This window comes from Aythya fuligula, chromosome 14 (genome assembly GCF_009819795.1).
Source record: "Aythya fuligula isolate bAytFul2 chromosome 14, bAytFul2.pri, whole genome shotgun sequence".
NCBI classification, from domain to species: Eukaryota; Metazoa; Chordata; class Aves; order Anseriformes; family Anatidae; genus Aythya; species Aythya fuligula.
Window position 1 is genome coordinate 7664516 of NC_045572.1, and position 18321 is coordinate 7682836.

Here is an 18321-nt window from a genome sequence, read left to right on the forward strand (position 1 = left end):
AAGGAGGGTGTCAGGGAGAAGGGCAGTACGCAGGCAGGGCATGTGCAGGACAGCGGGAGACAGGTGTGCAAGGTGTGAGCTCGGGTATGAGTGTATGTGCAAAATATGAGAGCCTGTGCAAGGTGTGAGCACACACATAAGGCAGGAGGAGCGTGCAAAGCGTGGGTGCTTGTGCAAGGTGTGCGAGCTGTCTGCATGCAGGGCACAGGCAGGGCAGGTGCATGCAGGTCTGCAAGCTGTCTTTGCAGGTTTCAAGTCTGCATGCAAAGCACAAGTGTGTGCAAAGGACCAGCAGCCGTTTGCAGGTGGGAGGGCGCTGGACCCCAAATCCCTGTCCTCCCCTACCTGCTGCCCCTGCAGCATTTTGCTCCCCATCTCCAAAAGCTTTTCTAAAACTGGGGTGTAGTGCAGGAGGCCAGGGCACCACATCTCCAGCAGGGACAGCGATGCCACTGCAGGACCCGGGGTTCATGAGGTGCAGTGGGAAGCAGGGAAGGGTCACCCAGGGTGCCCAGCGTGGGAAGGAGTGCTGTCAGCAAGGGGAGGATTTCTGTATTTTGATGATAATTTCCCGTGTTCGTGGCTGTCAGGTTCCTGGTTAGCAGCTCCCCCTCCGCAGAGCTGCTCCGAGGATTTGACACTGCAATTGTTTTCTGAAGAGAACACGCGACTCCCTTCTTATGTATTCCCTTTCCCGGTGTTTGTATTTGCTTCAAAGTCTCCTCATCACCCTGTTTGGTGACAAAAACTCATGTCTGGAGATCAGGGTAATGTGTTGCTTTTCAAAGTCGGTGGAGGAGGGGGGTGACAGACACGTGTTTTGCTGCGTTATTTACTTCCCTGCGGTGCCCACCTGCCCCCCCGGCACCCACCCTGCCCGCCGGGGTGCTCATCCTCCTGCCTGGGGCACCCAGGCGCTGCTCCATGAGGATGCTGAGCCCACCCTGCTCAGAGAGACAGGAGTGCATGGGCATGCTCCGGGGAGCTGGCACCCCGGCCCCAGCTGCTGGTGTCACCTTGGATGGTGGCTGTCCCCTCCGCTGTGACCCTGTGGCTGGTGAGAAAACTGGGTGGGAAATGGGGTTTGGGACACTGTGGTGTGTGCAGCTCCGGGGCTCAGCGTGTGCCCGCCGCAGCAGTGGGCAGGCATAGGGAGTGCACAGGGGTGTGCACAGCTGGGTGTGCACCCCATACAGCTGGGTGTGCACAGCTGGGTGTGCACGGCTGGGTGTGCACGGCTGGGTGCACACCATGACCATGACCGGGTGTGAACTGCAGCACCCCCTCGCTGTGAGCTGGGACTGGCGCGTGGGCAGCTACACTGGCACTGCCTCCCCTCCGTGTGCGTGCAGTGCCACGAGCACAGGCAGTTCTCTATCTAATGGATCAATTAATTATCTCCAGCATTCACCTGCATATTGGTTTTAGATGATGGGATAGGCTAACGAGCGGATTAGGCGTGTGTGCCTTCAAGGGAATGGGTGATGGGAGACGGGGGTGTGCTGGCACCAGGGTGCATCCACAGCGGTGCAGAGGTGCTGAGCTGCAGGGGGGTGCTCCAGAAATGATGCTGAGGCAGAGGACGCTGCAGGACTGGTGGTGCTGAGGCAGAGGTGCTGCTGTGGCACAATGGGGGTGCCCCACCGCAGCATCAGCCCACTCTTCCCCCCAGCCAGGACCTCTCGGCAGTGCCTGGTGGCTCCGAGCCCCCAGGGATGGCCCGAGGAGGTGGCTGCAGGTGTCAGCCCTGCCGCCCCGTACGGGGGCTCATTAGTGGGACAGGCTGTCACTCAGGCTGCAGCCAGCCCTGGGGACACCCCTGGGGCTGTAGAGACCCCCCGGCCACCCGCAGGCAGGTGGCTTCACAGCATGGTGCTGTGGGGATGGAGGGGAGGCTGCGCGCTGTCACCGATCCCCACGGGCACCCACCCGGGCAGTGCCACCCCACAGGGACAGGGATGCAAACGGGGCAAGGCGCAGGAGGCTGCGTGTGGGCAGGGGGTGGCAGTGCCTGCCACTGTCCCTGCCTGTCCCCATCCCCTGTCCCCACCCCTGAGAGCACAGCAGCACCGCAGCCCCCGTGACACTGTGGGCACAGGGTGTGACAGCCCCTGGTGACCTCCTGGTGCAGCAGGGCTGTGGACATCGGGGAGGGACAGCAGATGATGGGCTTCCTTCGCTGTCGCTTGCTCTTTGGAAGCCAGCAAGCCACCCGACATGGTCCAGCCACCTCCCATGCCATGCCTCAGCGTGCACACATGCACATACACACCTGTGTACACACACACATTTACACACACACGTACAAACACAAGCACAAACCCTGTGCTGTGCAAACCTGCATCATTTGCACATGGTATAACTCACAAACACGCACACCCAGCGTGCACACGGATCCTGCATGCACCCAGCAGGGAGCTGCATGCACAGAGCTGTGCACACATCCTACATCCCTTGTGCACGCTGCTGGTGCACGCAGACTCACATGTGTACACATCCCTTGTTCTGGGGGCATTCAGCATCAAGATGTGCCCAGGTGCTCGTACACATCACACACACACCAATACACACATTCCTGGGAACGCGTGCTTGCACACCCAGCCTGAAGCACACAAACACACCCTTGCAGTGCTCTCAGACCCATCACCTCCATCGGGCACACAGCTGTGAGCAGGGAGCGCATGGATGCACTTGCAGGGCTCACGAGGCACCAGCATGTCCCAAACCACCCATATGGGGACTCTGGCCTGACCCTGCAGAGCCTGGCTCTGCTCACATCACCCCAAAACCTACCTGGGGAGGATGTGTGTGTCCCAGATGTGCAAGGATCATGTGTGAGTGTGCACAGATGTGTGCCCATCCTGCTACTGGGCTGCTGTCGCATCCCTCAAACGATTGCTCAGTGCAATGAGGGATTTGAGGACCTTTTCCCAGCTGCAGTGGTGTGAGCAGCACTACGCACAAATCTGTGTACCCACCCCTTAGGGAGAGAGGGAAGAAAAAAGGGAGATGGTGTTCGCCATGCAGGGCATCCCAGCTTTCATGCAGCATCTGTCTTTATCCTCTCCTGTGAGTGGGGAATTTTTTGCTGGAAGCTTTTTTCGGAACAGCAGAGGGTGGGAACAGCCTTGGTGAGGGACCTCCCCTGGAGACCCAGGGTCCTGGGCCACCACCGGCCTGGGGACAGGCACAGCGAGCCCAGCGCAGGGAGCTTCACCCCTTCCGAGTGTAATATCAAAAAATGAAAAACCCGAGTGAGTGATGGGGCCGTAGCGAGGCAAATCAATAGTTGACACAGCCAACAACGTCTCCACTCACATTAGCACTGAATGAAGCTGTTTACTCCAACTTTCCCCGCACAAGGAGAGCCGGGGCTGGCGCAGGAACAGAAGATGGATGGTGTGCTGGGGGGCCGGGGGGATTTGTCTTGCCGTGACAGACAGCTTGCAGCAGCAGCTGTGTCCCCATGTCCCCACCTGCCTGTGGCTGGGGAGCAGGGTGCAGGCATGGTGGAAGCAGGGCTGGCACCGTTTTGTCCTGGTTCGTGTCACCAGCAGAAATCTGGGGGAAGATCAGAAGGAGCAGGGGGCTCAGGTCAAACCCAGCCTCCAGGGTCCAGCTCCTGTCCCCGGGTGCAGAGCATCACCAGGACGCTGGCGCCCGGCGACACGGGTGACAAGTGGGCACAGGAGGGGGCCAGCACCCACCTCCTCCTCCTTTTAATAAAACATGAACGAGGTGCCAGCATGGATTAGATTCACTTCCCCAGTGACAGAAAATCAAAGGCTTCTCCCATCTTTTCTAGAGGCGCGTTCCTGATTGATCTGGAAGCAGCAGCTCGGTGCGAGGGAAGGAGTCTATACACACCGCAACAGCTCTTTAATTTCTTAATTTAATATCTGACACGTAAAGATTCTCATTAAGCCAGTCAATGAAGCCTGGAAATACAATTTTCGTGCAAACTGTCGCTATCATAACTTACACGAAACTTCAGCTGGTGCCCTGTAAGCGGCGTGATTAAAACCATTCATCTTCCCTGTCAGCCTCCCCGTCACCGCGACACCCGTGCCCAGCGCCGTGCCACCGCCGCACGGGGCCTGTGGGTGCTGGGTCCAATGCTGCAGCCCCAGCACCCGTGGGTGGGGGCCTGAGGGGCCGGATCCTGCGGAGAGGCGTCCCCAGGGTGGGAGGTGCGCAGGAGGGAGGCCTTGCCAGAGATACTAATTAGGGAAATGAATTCCTGTTGAGTCTCAGCTCTTCTCGGCCATACGGAAGATAAAAAGCATTGTGCTTCAGTGCTGATTAAATCCCGAAGACCGAGGCAGGGATTAGTGCCGAAGCTGCTCCTCGGGGTGTCTGCAGCACGTGCACCAAGTGAGGGGCTGGGGGACACGGGGCTCACACGGGGACATGGGCGGTGGCTTCGCCATCCTGACGGGCAGGGGCTGAGGAAGAGGAGGGGACCCGAGTGTGCAGCTTGGGGTTTGTTCCAGAGGGGTTCACTCTGCAGGATGGTTGGTTTGTGGGGCGCTCAGCTGCAGGTGGGGGACCTGTGGGCTGCACCCACGGTGCTGGGGCACTGCCCTGTCCTATTGCTGGTGGTGCTGTCGGGTAACACCAAGCACTGCCCCCCACCCAAAGCTGTCCCCACATGCCTTCCCGGTGGAGACGGGGAGCATCCCTGCATCCACACCAGGTCCCTGTCTCTGCACCTGTGCTGTGTCCCCATCCCTGCACCCACACCCCGTGCCCATCCCCGCAACCACATCACATTCCCATCCCCACCGTGCCCCAGCTCCAGCTGTAGGTTGGCTCCAAAAGCTTCCAGCTCCCACACCCCACCACCCAGAGCACCCCAAAGGAGAGCTCCACGTCTCCAGGAGGGCACCTTGTGGGTGGCCCCAAGGGAAAGGCTCTGCAGGACGGGAGCCGCTTCCCTCGCCTTCCTCCTGCCTGTTATCTCCAGCCATCGGAGCTGCCAGCTCCTGCCAGCGCTCGTGCAGCCTGACGCTGGTGCAGCTTGAAAGTGCCGCGTGGCGTGTTTGATGTCAGGATTACCGGCTGGCTGTATTGTAAATGCTAAAATGAAATAAGAAGATTAGAGAAGAAAAGCGCCGCTCCGCAGCGCGCGCCTGCCGATTGCCGCCCGCCGGATCCCCCGCGGGTGACGGGGGCTCAGGCGTCACGCGGCACAGACGGTGGGGCCACGCAAAGGGTTAAAAAGGGCCACGAGCGCTGTCTTCCAGCCCAGGCAGGGGCAAAAGGCAGGAGGGAGCCTTTTGTGTGTCCCCAGAGCCCTCCACGGGGCAGGTGGGTGCTCCCCAGTTCCCCACCCGTGCAGTGGGAGCCACTGGAGCTGGCCCCGTGCAGCACCATGCACCTGCCTCCCCCCTTCTCCAGCATCTGTTCCTGATCACGGCATCGTTTCAATCCATTTGGGAGAACATTTCTCCCCCCGGTTCCTCGCCGGCTACCAAATGCTATTGTTTTTCTGTAGGTGTGGATGCTCGGCACCTGCCCGCATCAGCCACATGCAGGCATGAGCCTCAAGTAGGGACAGAGCCAGTGGCACCCCAAGGGGTCGGAAAAGCGAATCAGAGCAACTGATGCAGCAGCTGGACCATCCATCACCAAAATGCAGCGGCCTCGGGGCTCCCAGCACCGCCCCTGTCCCCTGCCCTCAGTGCCTCCGAGGTGGCAGGGCCATGGTGGTAATGAAGTCCGCAAGGGTCAGGGCTGCGGGTGTCGGGAGGCGGGGTTGTAAATGCTATTTTCTAGCTCAGTGCCCTGTAACTCTCCCCGACGACGGTTGTGCTTAAATAAAGCAAATGGTGCATTTTAATCACCTTCACCATCCCGGCCCTGCTCCCTTCCGCAGGGCACAGGGCAGGAGAGGGGGACACCCAGGGGTGTCCTGCAGTGCTGCTGGGGCCGCCCATGGTGGCACTGTGGGGTGGGGACAGAGGTCACCGCGGTGCAGCACCCATCCCTGAGCGGCAGGGCAGTGGTGGGCTCAGTCACTGCTCTGCCAGCGATGGGAGAGGAGCCACGGTACCCATTTGTGGCCATGTGTGTGTCTGCATGCACGCTCACGTGGGCAGGAGCATGAGTGTGCAAGTGCATGCATGTGCAGGTGCATGCATTCAAGTGTGAGTGCGTGCACAAGCAATTGTGTGCACACAGAGATGCACGTGCACGTGTGAATCTATATACACACGTCTGCATGTGCGTGCACACTCATGAGGCACACCCATGCCTGCACGGGACACTCATGCACAGATATGTTTGCACCAAGCATGGGCGCACACATGCACAGCCTGTGTGTTTGCTTGTTGTGCACTCAGGTGTGCTTGCACAGCTCCCCACACCGCACGTTTGCAGCAGCCTTCAGCGCTGAAATCTCGGGGAAATTTCTCCTGGTTTTGCTGGCGGACGGGGCTGGGCGCGGGAGCAGCAGCAGCTGGCACAGCGCGCCCGCGCCGCGGATAAGTTCCTGCCACCAAGTTTCCTTCCCCTGCTCATTTTCTGATTAGCCCCTGTCTGATGCGTCGGCAGCCGCGCTGCACGGAGCTTATTCAAAGGCGGCGTAATCTTTGCAAAGCAGCAAACAGGGGGCAGGGACGCATCCAGCTCCCAGCAGTCGGAGGTAATAACTCCTCGGGGACGCGCTGACAAGCCGCCGGGAGGGCTGTGGAAATCCTTTCTGCGGCTGAGCCGAGAGGATTCTCCTGCTATCCCCTAAAGCCTGCGTGTCACCTAGTCCAATAAATGGCATTATCGGGAAGGTGGCACTTTGTTCCGGCGTATCTCGGCGCTGTGCTGGCTTTGCATGGGAAAGTGAGGCTTAGGGGGTGGGGGTGAGCGGGTGGCCGAGGGAGCTGGGGATGGGGACGGCACGGAGACATCGCCCTGGGGTGGCCCTGGTTGTCCCATGTCCCTGCATCCTGCCTGGTCCTGGTGCCGCTGGGCACCATGCGGGCCAATAACTTCAAAACAACGTGGAGATTTGCAGCCAAATCCTCTCGTGAAGAGATTTAGGAGGGTGACGGAGATAATTAACCATCTCTCCCCGAGCATTGACTTGCGGCTGAAAGGGGGAAAAATAATGATGTTTTTCACACGCCTCTTAAATCACCCTGATGCCCAGCCGGGGTGTGGTGCAAACGCAGCTCAGCACAGCAGCTGTGGGGCTGGGAAAGCCGTGGTGGAGCTGAGCAGAGAAGGGATTTGGGTACAGGGGGACAGCCAGGGATGGGGACACCTCGCAGGCCACCTGCACAGCGCTGGAGGAGCTGCCTGGGGAGGGACCTGCCCTGGCCCTGCATCAGCTGTAGGACGCCGAGGGGTGGCACAGAGGTGCACAGCTACTTTGGGAAGCTTGGTGACATGTCACCCTGTGACCCATCTCTGCTGGGACCCACAGCCCTGCCCATGCCAGCAGGAGGTGGACCCACCACTGTGGAGGCACAAGGGAAGGAGGGCAGGGAGATTTGGGGGCAGAGGTGCCTGAGCCTTCCCCCAGCAGCCTGTATGAGCCATCTGCACCCCAGGCAGGGCACAGTGCTCCAGCAGGGCTGTCCCACCGCTGTCCCCTTGTCCTGCTGTGTTTCTCCATGCCAGCCCCTGGGGACAGGGAAGTGACCCAACAGGGCTTGACACCCCGGGTGTGCTGGGCGTTATGGGGGGCAGAACGTCCCCTCCCACCCCTCAAAACATTTCCCTGCTGCCCAAAGCCCCCAAAGTGGCAGCAGATGCCCCGCACTGTGGCACGGAGGAGATGCCCACCGGCAGCATCCAGCTGCACGGTGACACCCAGAGCTGTCCCCGCCCTGTCCCCCCCTCCCTGGCAGGGCTCGGGGCGGCCAAGGAGGGGACCGTGGGTGGCTTCAGGCCCTGCCAGGAGCGGGGGGGACGTAGAGCAGAGCGAGGAGGAGGAGGAGGAAGGCCGTCGGTGCTCCATCCCACCCCCTGCCTGACGGCGAAACGCAGGCGGCTCCCCCCGGCCGCGGCTCGCCCCCACCTCCCGGCCCTCCCCCGGCCTCTCCCTGTCGCTGTCACCGGTGGAGCACGCGTGACACCCAGTGGGCGACCCACGGACTGCAGGGCCGGGAGCCGGGGACGCCCCGAGCCCAGCCCCAGCCGGGGGCCGGCCCCGATCGCTCCCCGCGGCTCGGCCGCTCCGGGCGCATCCAGCCCCAGGACGGCCCCGGCACCCCCCTGGGGTGGATCCTGCGGGGGCAGCCTGTGCAGGGCTTCACCGCCCTCATGGTAAAGGGTTTCTTCCTAACACCTCGTCTCAATCCCTCCTTTTTTAATTTAAAACCACCCCCCTCATCCGAGCACTGCGTGTCCTGGTGAAGTCCCTCCCCAGCTCCTTGCAGCCCCCTTCACGCCCCCGTGGCCCCTCTCCAGCAGCCCCGAGCAGCCCCCGAGGGCAGCGCTGTGGGGGCAGCAGGGACAGTCCCTCCCTCGCCCGCTGGCCTCGCTGCTTGGGGTGCAGCCCAGGATGTGGTCGGCTTTCCGAGCTGCTCACACACACGTTGCTGGCTCGCCATGCACTTCTCATCCACCAGCACCCCCGGGTTGCTGGGGGCCGCTCTCAGCCCATTCCCTGCCCAGCCCACGCTCACGTTTGGGGTGGCCCCGACCCCAGCACAGCACCTTGCACTTGGCCCTGCTCAGCCTCGCGAGGTTCCCGTGGGCACAGTGAAGCCCTCAGTGACCCCGCAGGGGGGCCTCACAAACCAGGGGGTGGTTTTGGTGACTTTGGTTGTGCAGCTGAGCAGCTGGGGAGCTCCTTCCAGCGAGGTTTGCCCAAGTGAGGGTGCCTCAACGCCTGCTTGGTGGCTGGGCTCAAGCTGGGCGCCGCAGGGTGAGGGTTGGGGCTGTGTTCGGCATCCCCCCTGTGGGTTGGTTGGGGACCCACATCACCCGTGGCACAGCCCTGCAGGCAAGGCTGCACTGGGAGTGCAGCACAGGCTGAGCCTCAGCCCAGGTGGACACCGAGAAGCTCAAAATTGTGACCAACGGGGAGCTCATGGACATCGCCCAGGTGGGACAGGCAACGCCAGATTCCACCCAGAGCATGGGCAGGGTCCCAACAAAAAGCACTAGGGACGAGGTGGCAGACAAGAGGGTGACAACTGGGGCAAGCTGTGTCCTGGGACACGGCAGGCGCGAGGCCAGCAGCACGAGGGATGGGGCTGTCCCCTGCTGGGTGCCAAGGAGGGCACAGCTGGGTGCTGCATCTCCTCCTCCGTGCTCCTGCCAGCGAGCTGCTGCTGTGAAGTCAGGCTCAGAGATTGCCAGGGGACGGCAGGGATGACAGGGACGGGGACACAGGGGGCCAGGGGCAGCTCTGCCCTGAAAACCGAGCCACCCGCGTGCTGCTACCTGCTGAATAATAGAGGAGCCGGCGGGCAGCCGGAGAGAAACGTGATCCCGGAGAGCCTGGGAAGACATCTGATCTGCTGGCAGCTGCCGTAGCACCCGCAGGGCAGGAGCCTTCCTCCCCGCCGTGCCGTGTGGCTGCAGGGCTCTGTGCATCCTCGGGGCCGTGAGGATGAGGATGGCCGCGTGAGCCGCGCGCAGGAGCTGGCTCCCTGGGCGGTGAGGCAGAAGGAGCCTCCCTCAGCTCAGCCCCCATGTCCAGGGCGGGGGAGATGGTTTATATCCCGGATGATTCCGACTTCAGCTCCTTCAGGGAGCAGTGCGAGAGCCTGGAGGGCTGGCACTGCCACTACAACAAGGCTGGCATCACCGTCTGGAGCCAGGGCCAGGAGGAAAGCTGCACCGTGCAGAAAATCAAGGTGAGCCCTCCCCTGCGCGCTCCCCGTCACACCAGCACCCTGCTGCAGCCCACCCCAAACACCGGGGCCTGGGGACTTTGGCCCCAAAAACACTTCTGCAGCTGGCAAGATGCTGCGTGGGCTCTCTGCCTGCGCCATGCTCTCAGCATCTGGACCAGGATGCTGCTGCAGCGTGGAAATGTGCCCGGGGCACACCCCTGTGTGCTCACCTTGCTGCTGCCCTTGCTCCAGACACATGTGGGAATGACCTTGTGGAGATGGCCTTTTTGGGAGCCCCCAGGACATGAGATGGGCAGGCAGCTGCCTCTCCCCCGGCCGTGCCATCCTGGGACCCATCACCTCACGTCCCGCACCAGCCGAGTAACCCTGAGGGTTTCGGATGCCCCACGTGCTGTGCCGGGGACTTTGCTGCCTGCCAGGGGATGGATCTGGGATGCTGTCCCTGGGGCTGTCACACCATGCTGCTCACACCAGTGACAGTGCTGGGTGACCCCGAGTGTATCAAGGGTGGCTGTGGGGTGAGGGAACCCCATCACATCCTCAGTCCCACTGGTGGGAGCATCCTGTGGGGCAGCGCTCAGCTCCAGGGCACTGTTGTGGCTTTTCTGCCACAGGATCCTCACCGAGGATCAGACAGGGATGGGGTCTGCCAGAGCAAGTGTGGCTGGAGCACCTGACCAAGGGGCTGACCTGGCAAGGAGGGCTTCTAGCTAGGAGCACCAGGGAAGGGTGACCACGACCTGGAGAGCTGGGAGGCACAGGGAGGTGGAGAGGAGGCACCTGAGGTAGAGGATGCTGGAGGAAGGAACCACTTGCATCGCTCTCCTGACCGCAGAGCAGCCACAACCCAGCGTGACACCAGGAGGAGGCTGCGGATGCCCCATCCCTGGGGGTGCTCAAGGCCCTGGGCAACCTGATCCAGCGGGTGGCATCCCTGCCCGTGGCAAGTGGCTGGAACAAGGTGATTTTAAGGTCCCCTCCAACCCCAAGCATTCTGTGATTCCTTGAGGAGCTGGGCATGCAGGCACGTGGTGATTGCGATGCTGCTGTGGATGGGGGCCCATCATGGTCAAGGCGATGAGGAAGAGGAGGAGGAGAAGAGGCAGGGATGCAGCTCTGACATGGGACGGGTGGTGAGCCAGGGCAAGCTCCCAGGCCAGGACCGAGCAGCACACAAGCCAGCTGGGCATTCACAAGTCCACAGGACTGTGTAGGATGCACCCAAGGGTGCTAAGGGGTCTGGCTGAAGTCATGGAGACTGCAGGAGGTCCCTGATAACCAGCAAGAGTCAAACATCACATCCACAAGGGCAAGAAGGAGGCTGCAGGGCTCCATCCCCATACAGGAGGTGAAGCACAGCCACGTGTAGGCACCCAATGGACAAGAAGGGACGTGGGGACAGCAGCAGGGACTGCGGCACGGTGGTCAGGATAGGCTGGCAGGGTCCTGGCAAAGTCCAGCCCTGTTCAAACAAGCACAGCCCAGCAGAGGATGCAGCATTATAGCTCCCCTTTCCACCACTGAGCCCCATAGAGAATGGGTCCCAGGAGGGATCAGGGGGCTGAGCATCGTCACGCCATCGCCCAGCTGGGGGCACTGCCAACAGCTCCTTGGTGCAGATTTTGGTTGGGCTGCAGGAGGATGGGCAGTACACTTTAGGGGGGGGATTTTGGGGGTGCAGTGATCCCGCTGGGGCACCCAGTGCTTCCAGGAGGATGTGTGGGCCCCTCCTGCAGTAGCAGGTCTGGGTGAGGACGGGCTGGGTGCTCCCACCCCACGGAGCCCCACGGGCACAGCTCCAGCCCCGCGGGGCAGGCACCTCACCCCGGGGAAAGCTGGCCCGAGATTGATGGGACCTGCCACCCGCGTTCAAAGGGCCGTCTCCCATTACACAGCGCTGCCGCGCACCTCATCAAAGATGCAAGGCCTCTAACGAGGAGCAGATGACATCTCCTTCCTCCAGCACCAGGAGGAGCAGGGATGGAGCCATCAATAATGCATGCGCCTGCACCCGCGGGTGTCTCCAGTTGCAGCTGGACCAGCCAACAGGAGCAGCCTCAAGACCCCGTCCCCGGGGGTGGGCATGGTCCCGGGGACCCGAGGGGGACCCCAGGGGGACTTGAGGGGGGACCTGACCACCCGTCTCCCCACAGACCCGCATCTCCTGCAAGGACGTCCCCGCCGAGACGCTCTACGATGTGCTGCACGACACCGGCTACCGCAAGAAGTGGGACTCGCACGTCATCGAGACCTATGACATTGGGCGCCTGACCGCCAACGCCGACGTGGGATACTACTCCTGTGAGCAGCCCCCAGACCCTCCCCTGCACCCCTGGGTGCCCCCGGCCGGGCTGTAACCAGGTGTCTCCGCAGGGAAGTGCCCCAGCCCCCTGAAGAACCGGGATTTCGTCACGCTGCGCTCCTGGCTGCCCCTGGGCGATGACTACATCATCCTCAACTACAGCGTCAAGCACCCGGTGGGTGCCCGCGGCCCCATGGCAGCCCTGGGCAGCCGCTCGGGCAGGCTCTGAAGCTTGTGGGGTCTTTTTGCAGAAATTCCCTCCCCGGAAGGATTTTGTCAGGGCCGTGTCCCTGCAGACCGGTTACCTGATCAAGGCCAACGGCACCGGCGCCTGTGTCCTCTATTATCTCACCCAGGTGGACCCCCGAGGTGAGAGCCGGGAGGGGACACTGCGGCGTGCTCCCACGGGGATGGGTCTCCAGAGATGAGAGCCGTGGCACTGCAGAGTAGTTTGGGGTGGAAGGGACCCTAAAGCCCACCCAGTGCCACCCCTGCCATGAGCAGGGACATCTCCCACCAGCCCAGGTTGCCCCCAGCCCCATCCAGCCTGGCCTCGGGCACTGCAGGGATGGGGCACCCGTCAGCTCCTCAGGCAGCCTCGGCCAGGGCCTCGCCTCCCTCAGAGGGAAGGATTTCCTCATTAGAGTGAATCTAAATCTACTTTCCTCCAGTTTAAAACCATTACCCCTTGTCGTATCTCTACAGGCCCTTGTACAAAGGGCCCCATCTTTCTTATAGGCCCCTTTAGGTATTGGATGGGGAACCCTCCAGGGCACGGCATGGGGCAGTAGCCATCAGACCTGGGGGTCTTGGTCCAGCACCGGGCGCTGCATTTTGGCCAATGCACCTGGCAGGGATTTTGAAGGTTTGTGGCATCTCCGGCTCAGCTCCATGATGGGGCTTTGGTTCTTGCAGGGTCGCTGCCGAAGTGGGTGGTGAACCGGGTCTCGCAGTTCGTGGCACCCAAGGTAAGCAGGGTGTGGGGCTGGTGGTGGGGCCCCAAAGCAGCCATGGGACTGGGGGTGCCGAGGGGCTGGTGTCCCAAACCCAGCCCAGCCCCCTGGAGAAGCAAGCGGTGGTGCGGCGCGGGGTGGCCGTGAGGGGCTGGACTGGCTCTTCCCACAGGCGATGAAGAAGATCTACAAGGCAGGGCTGAAGTACCCCGAGTGGAAGCGCAGGCACGACCCCGGGTACAAGCCCTGGGTGTACCCGGAGCAGAGCACGCTGCCCAGCCTCAGCCTGGCCGAGCTCTCCCTGCAGCACGCTGACTCGCTGGAGCGCATCGATGAGACCGGGCTGACCGAGGACCACCTGAGCACCAGCGACCACGAGGCCTGACGGGCCCCCACAGCGAGGGGGGGTGGTGGGAACGTGGCATTGATGCCCCCCAAATCCTCCGTTAGTCCTCCTGTGGGAGCCTGCAGCATGGGTGCTGGGAAGGGGGCAGGACCACCCTGGTGCCCATGCGCGGGGTGCCTGTGGAGATGTCCCCACGCAGGTGGCAGAGTGGGATGTGGGAGTGGATGCCCCAGGGAGGCAAAAAAAGGGGGAAGGAGACAACCTGGGGTGGGAAGGAGCTTGGTCTTGCTGCTCTGAGACCTTCAGGGTGTGCTCCTCACACTCCTGTGTGGGACCTGCCCAGGCTTGGCAGCAGCACAGGATGGGACCGTCCCTCTCTGTCCCGAGGTCCTGCCCTGCCAGCCCCGCTCCAGGTCCCCCCCCAGGCTCTGTGTGACCCCCATCTCCGAGAGCCCCCCAGGTCCCTTCCTGGGCAACAGGTTCACTGCCTCTAGTGTTTGCTGCTGCTGTGGTTTCTGGCACGATAATAAAGGCGTTGGTGTGTGCACAGCCACCGAGCTGCGGGACGGCATGGGGCACCGAGCACCCCGGGGCTGCGCTGGGTGCCAGCACCCCAGGGTGCCCACCCAGTGGGTGCAGGGGCTGGGAGGGGGCAGAGAGGGGGACGCTGGGCTCTGCACATCTGGAGGGAGCAATGCTGGGCTCTGCACATCTGCACGGCCGCGGGTGGGTGTGCGTGGGCACGGGGCGGCTTCCGCCGGACAGCGGGAAGTTTGTCTGGACAGACGGCGCGGGGGGAACAAGCTGACGAGTGCTGGATTTTTCCACCCACCCGTTTGCTGCAGGATTCCTGCCTCGGAGAGGTTCCAGCCTGCTCTGTGCCGATGCAAACAGGGACGTCACTGCCAACGGGGCTGGGCCCGAGACCTGTCCCAGCAAGGTTAAGGGTAGGGGACATGGGCCAGGATGTGGTGGCCCCCATGAGGATAACCCCCAGGGCCTGCAGAGCCACCAGCCCTTGGGGGTTTGGGGTCTCTCTGATCCCCCAGCCTCCCTCTGAGTGCCGCTGCCCTGTGCTCACTGTGCCTTGTGCTGCCCCTTTTGTGCTTCTCCCCATCTCACCCGGCCGCCCAACCCGGCATCCCAGACACAGATGCTCGCTGCCCCCCTTTAGCCACCCCACAGCATCACCCATGTCCCCTGTGGGATAAACTCCCCTGGGTGCTGCCCTGATGGGCACCCAGACCCCGCAAGGTGCTGAGATGAAGACCACCCCGCATGGTTGCAGCCTTCCCTTGCTCCCCAGGTGTTTCTCTTCCATAACCAGGCTGCACCTTCTGCTGCAGGGGAATTTTCAGTGAATTTTCTGTGATTTCCAGCCAGCCCTCAGTAGGGGTGAGGAGCTGCTGCCTGAGCACCAGGAGGCTGGGGGGGAGTCCCTGGTACCCAGCCCATGATGCTGCCCCAAATGTCCGGGGTGACGGTGGCACCGGGTGCACGGGGAGGACAGGAGGGGTGGCAGGGACAGGGACCCGCAGCCAGCGCCAGGCTGTGACCGAGCTCCCAGCATCAAAAGGCCTGGGGGGCCTTGTGATACCCGTGGGGCTGAGAAGGGGACACCCACAACTTTCTGGGGTGCTGGACCCCCAGCATGACATTTTCGCCCCAAAAACACCTCGCTGATGGTTTCCCCAGCAAGGGGCCACATGCCAGCATCCCCCAAGCGAGGGAGGGGGCAGGCAGGGTGCCAAGGGGGGGTGTGGGGGGACCGGAGCCCCCCTGGGTGCCCTTGCTGGGATTATGGGGGCGCTGGCAGCGGGGGCTGCGGCTCCCCAGGAGAGTGCATCTGGCCGGCTCTTCCTGCCTGGCCCCAGTGCAGGGATTGGAAAGGAAACGGGAAGCTGCTGCTGGGGGAGAGATTAGTTCAGCAGCAAGCGATGTCAGCCAGCCCCACGGATGGGGGGGGCACGGGGCCCGTGCTGCCCCTGTGCACCAAAGCATCCGGTGTCCCAAATGTCACCGGGCTAGGGGAGGGTGTTGCCCTGTCCCCGGGCTCTCACGCTTTGCAGGTGACATCTCCTGAGCTGGCAGGGGGGTCCCGTCCCCACCACCCACGCTGGGAGCAATGGGGCCCCCCGAGCAGGCTGCCCCGTGTCCCCCCTGCAGCAGGTCTGCGAGAGCGCTGCCTCCAGCCCCCTGTCCTGCTCCTCACCCTCCCTGCCCCTCTGCCGTGCCCCACAAAACCCCTGGGGCCGCTCAGCCCCACGCTTCCAGCTCCCCCATGGGGTAATCGCCCTGAGCCCCCCACCCTCTGCTGCTCCTGCGTGGAGGGACAGAGGGAGGGATGGAGAGATATAGGGATGTATGGAAGGAAGGAGAGGTGGCCGGGCAGCTGCACACATGGACCTTGGGGCAGTGTCATCATGGGGTTTCCTAGAGGCTGGAAGGAGCAGGCCAACGTGCTGGAAGGATCCTAAATTCACTTTGATCTTAACTTCCTCCAACCCTTGCCTGCATGTTCGCCAAGCCCAGTCCCCTACCCCAGAGCTGTTTTCCCCAACCCCAGAGCTGTTTTCCACTCCTGCCCATCTTCCTCCCCCCAGGAGTGGGTGAGACCTTCCTGTTGTTGTCAAAGCCTCTAAATATAGATCCCATCAGCAGGTTGGCAGGCGCCAAAGCGATCAAGTGGAGTCCTTGAAAGCTGCACAGTAAGAGGCAGGCAGGTCGGAACCCCCCGAGGACCTGCATGTGCCCTGCCTCCACCTGGGCGCACGGGGCTGGGAGGTGCTGCGGGGTGCCGCGAGCACGGGTCGGTCCCGCACAGCACTGCCCCTAGCACACGTGCCGGAGGCACGGCGGGACTGAAACCGTATCCTTTGCTGCCACCACAGCCTCTGTGTGCAGCCAAGGGGCTTCTGCAACGAGGCACGGGGCACGGGGTGGGTTCAGAGGGTCCCTGAGCACCCTGAGGGTCCCTGGGTGCCCTGCCTCTGCACTCCGCCATGGGGAAGACCATGGGGCCCCCCCGGTGCCATCCTCAGCCCCAGAGCACCCGGTGGGGACAGGGGAGGAAGGGGGGGCTGCACCGGGGCTGTCACTGAGTTCTGCTTCTGCTTTGCAGGAGCAAGCCTGCGAGAAGGAGAAGCTGCATTTCCCCCCCCTTGCAGCATGCACAGGCTCAGACAGGGTGGCTCTCGCACGCCAGGGGGGATCCCCACAACCTCCCCTCAGAAAATTCTGGAGATGCAGGGATTAGAGGCGGCCCTGAGGTGCAGCACAGGGAGCCCCCAGGGCATGGAGCAATTATCAGCCTGGCCACAGGGTGCAGAGAAAGGCTGAAGGCAGTGAGATACCATCTCAGATAAGGGCAGGGTTGGGTAACAGCAGAGCTGGGCTAACTGTACGGGACTCTTGCAAAAAGCGTTGTGCTAGGAGCAGCCAGGTGGGTCAACGAGCAGGGTCCGTGCCAGGCAGGACCCCCCGTGCCCCTCTAACCCATCCCCGTGGCCATGCCATCACCACCCCCTGGTCACAGTGGTGGGATGAAGGGTTGTACCCACAGAATCCCTTGTGGGAATCCCAGTTTTTCACCCGCCCAGTGCCCATCCACCTAAATGCCCTCAATGGCCTCATTGTAGCCTCTTTCAGCCCGATTTGGCCAAGCTTTCCACAGCCTTCCCAGCACGCCAGTGTGGGACCGTGGTGGACGTGGTGATGCCTCCCACCACGTGCAGCACATAGGGCTGGGTGCACGCAGCAGCTTCAGGGATGTGTGGGTGCAGGGGGCACCCAGGCTCCCCCCAGCCGTGCCATGGGAGCGGGACCCTCGCTGGGAATAGGCAAGGGGAAGAGAGCATCAGGGGGCAGCACCCAAAGGAGGGCAGAGCCTGGAGAGGGGCAGGTCAGGAGGGTGGGGACAGGGCTGGGGACCAGAGGGCTGGCCTGGAGGAGGGACCGGCAGTGGGAGGCGCAGGCTGGGTGCTGCCATTGCCGCAGGCTGAGCCCCCCGCGCCCGGCGGGGACACCTTGGCATCACCCCTGTCACCATGCTGCCACCGCGCTGGAGCCGGCCCCACTGAGCCCAGAGGTAAGGGAGAGCCCCAGGGGGCAGGGGACGGGCAGGCTTGGGGACAGGGCTCCGTGGGAAGGGCCCATGCCCAGTGCTTGGTATGGGCTGGCGGGGATGCGGAGGGTGGCAAGGTGACAGCCGGGCTGTCCCCAAGAGCCCCCCAGCCAGCAGGGAGCCCCAAGGGGAGGTCTCGGGACAGGAAAGCAGAGCTGGCCGCAGATCCCCCGGGGTGATACGGCCACGAAAAAGGGGGAAATTGCCCCATTTCAGCAGCAAGCTGGCAGGCAGAAGCGGGGACATCACCCTCCACCCTCCCCACCCCAGACTTTCATGTAGGTCCTACATCAACAAGCCACTTTCCAGCGGCGATGTCCCCATACCCTGCTCCCTGCGCCCATCCCGGCCACCTCCTGCTGCGTGCCCATCACCGTCACCGCGGGCTGTCACACAGCCATCCCCTCGCACCCTTATGTGTGCATTGCTCCCAGAGCACCGTGTTCCCCCCACGTGCTCCCCACGCAACCCCTGCCTGCAGTCCCACCGGCAGCAGCGGTGCCAAAGCGCCGGCGGCGGTGCAAGCGGGAGCCTGGGACGGCCGGGATACGGCCCCCGCCGGAGGGGGCAGGGGGATGCGTGGGAGAGCGCAGGCAGCAGGAAGGAAGCCTGCACTGAACAATAGCGGGAAATGGAGGAACTGGAAAAAAAGAGCCTGTGGCAGCACACTCAGCACAGATGGTTTCGTGCGGAGAAGCGTGATTCATGGGAAAAAGGCCCTCAGCGCCCCGCGGCTCCCTCCGGCGAGGAATTTGGAGATGGGGGTCCCCGGGTGGGTGGGCACGGTG

At 62.9% G+C, this 18321-nt stretch overlaps 1 protein-coding gene across 1 annotated transcript; it reads left to right on the plus strand.

Annotated features, from left to right (window-relative positions):
* Positions 1–9644: 9644 nt before the first annotated feature.
* Positions 9645–13648, plus strand: LOC116494927 (START domain-containing protein 10-like). Its single transcript, XM_032197070.1, has 6 exons — positions 9645–9809; positions 11963–12110; positions 12183–12286; positions 12363–12480; positions 13027–13079; positions 13237–13648. Exons 1-6 carry the CDS (start codon positions 9645–9647, stop codon positions 13447–13449), a joined length of 801 nt encoding a protein of 266 aa, XP_032052961.1. The 3' UTR covers positions 13450–13648.
* Positions 13649–18321: the final 4673 nt, after the last annotated feature.

Excerpts from the sequence above, each read along its gene's own strand:
- LOC116494927 (XM_032197070.1), top strand. The coding sequence starts at position 9,645 with ATGTCCAGGGCGGGGGAGATGGTTTATATCCCGGATGATTCCGACTTC. Across the intron at positions 9,810-11,962 it reads GCACCGTGCAGAAAATCAAG|ACCCGCATCTCCTGCAAGGA; the intron begins GTGAGCCCTCCC and ends GTCTCCCCACAG. Across the intron at positions 12,111-12,182 it reads CGACGTGGGATACTACTCCT|GGAAGTGCCCCAGCCCCCTG; the intron begins GTGAGCAGCCCC and ends GTGTCTCCGCAG.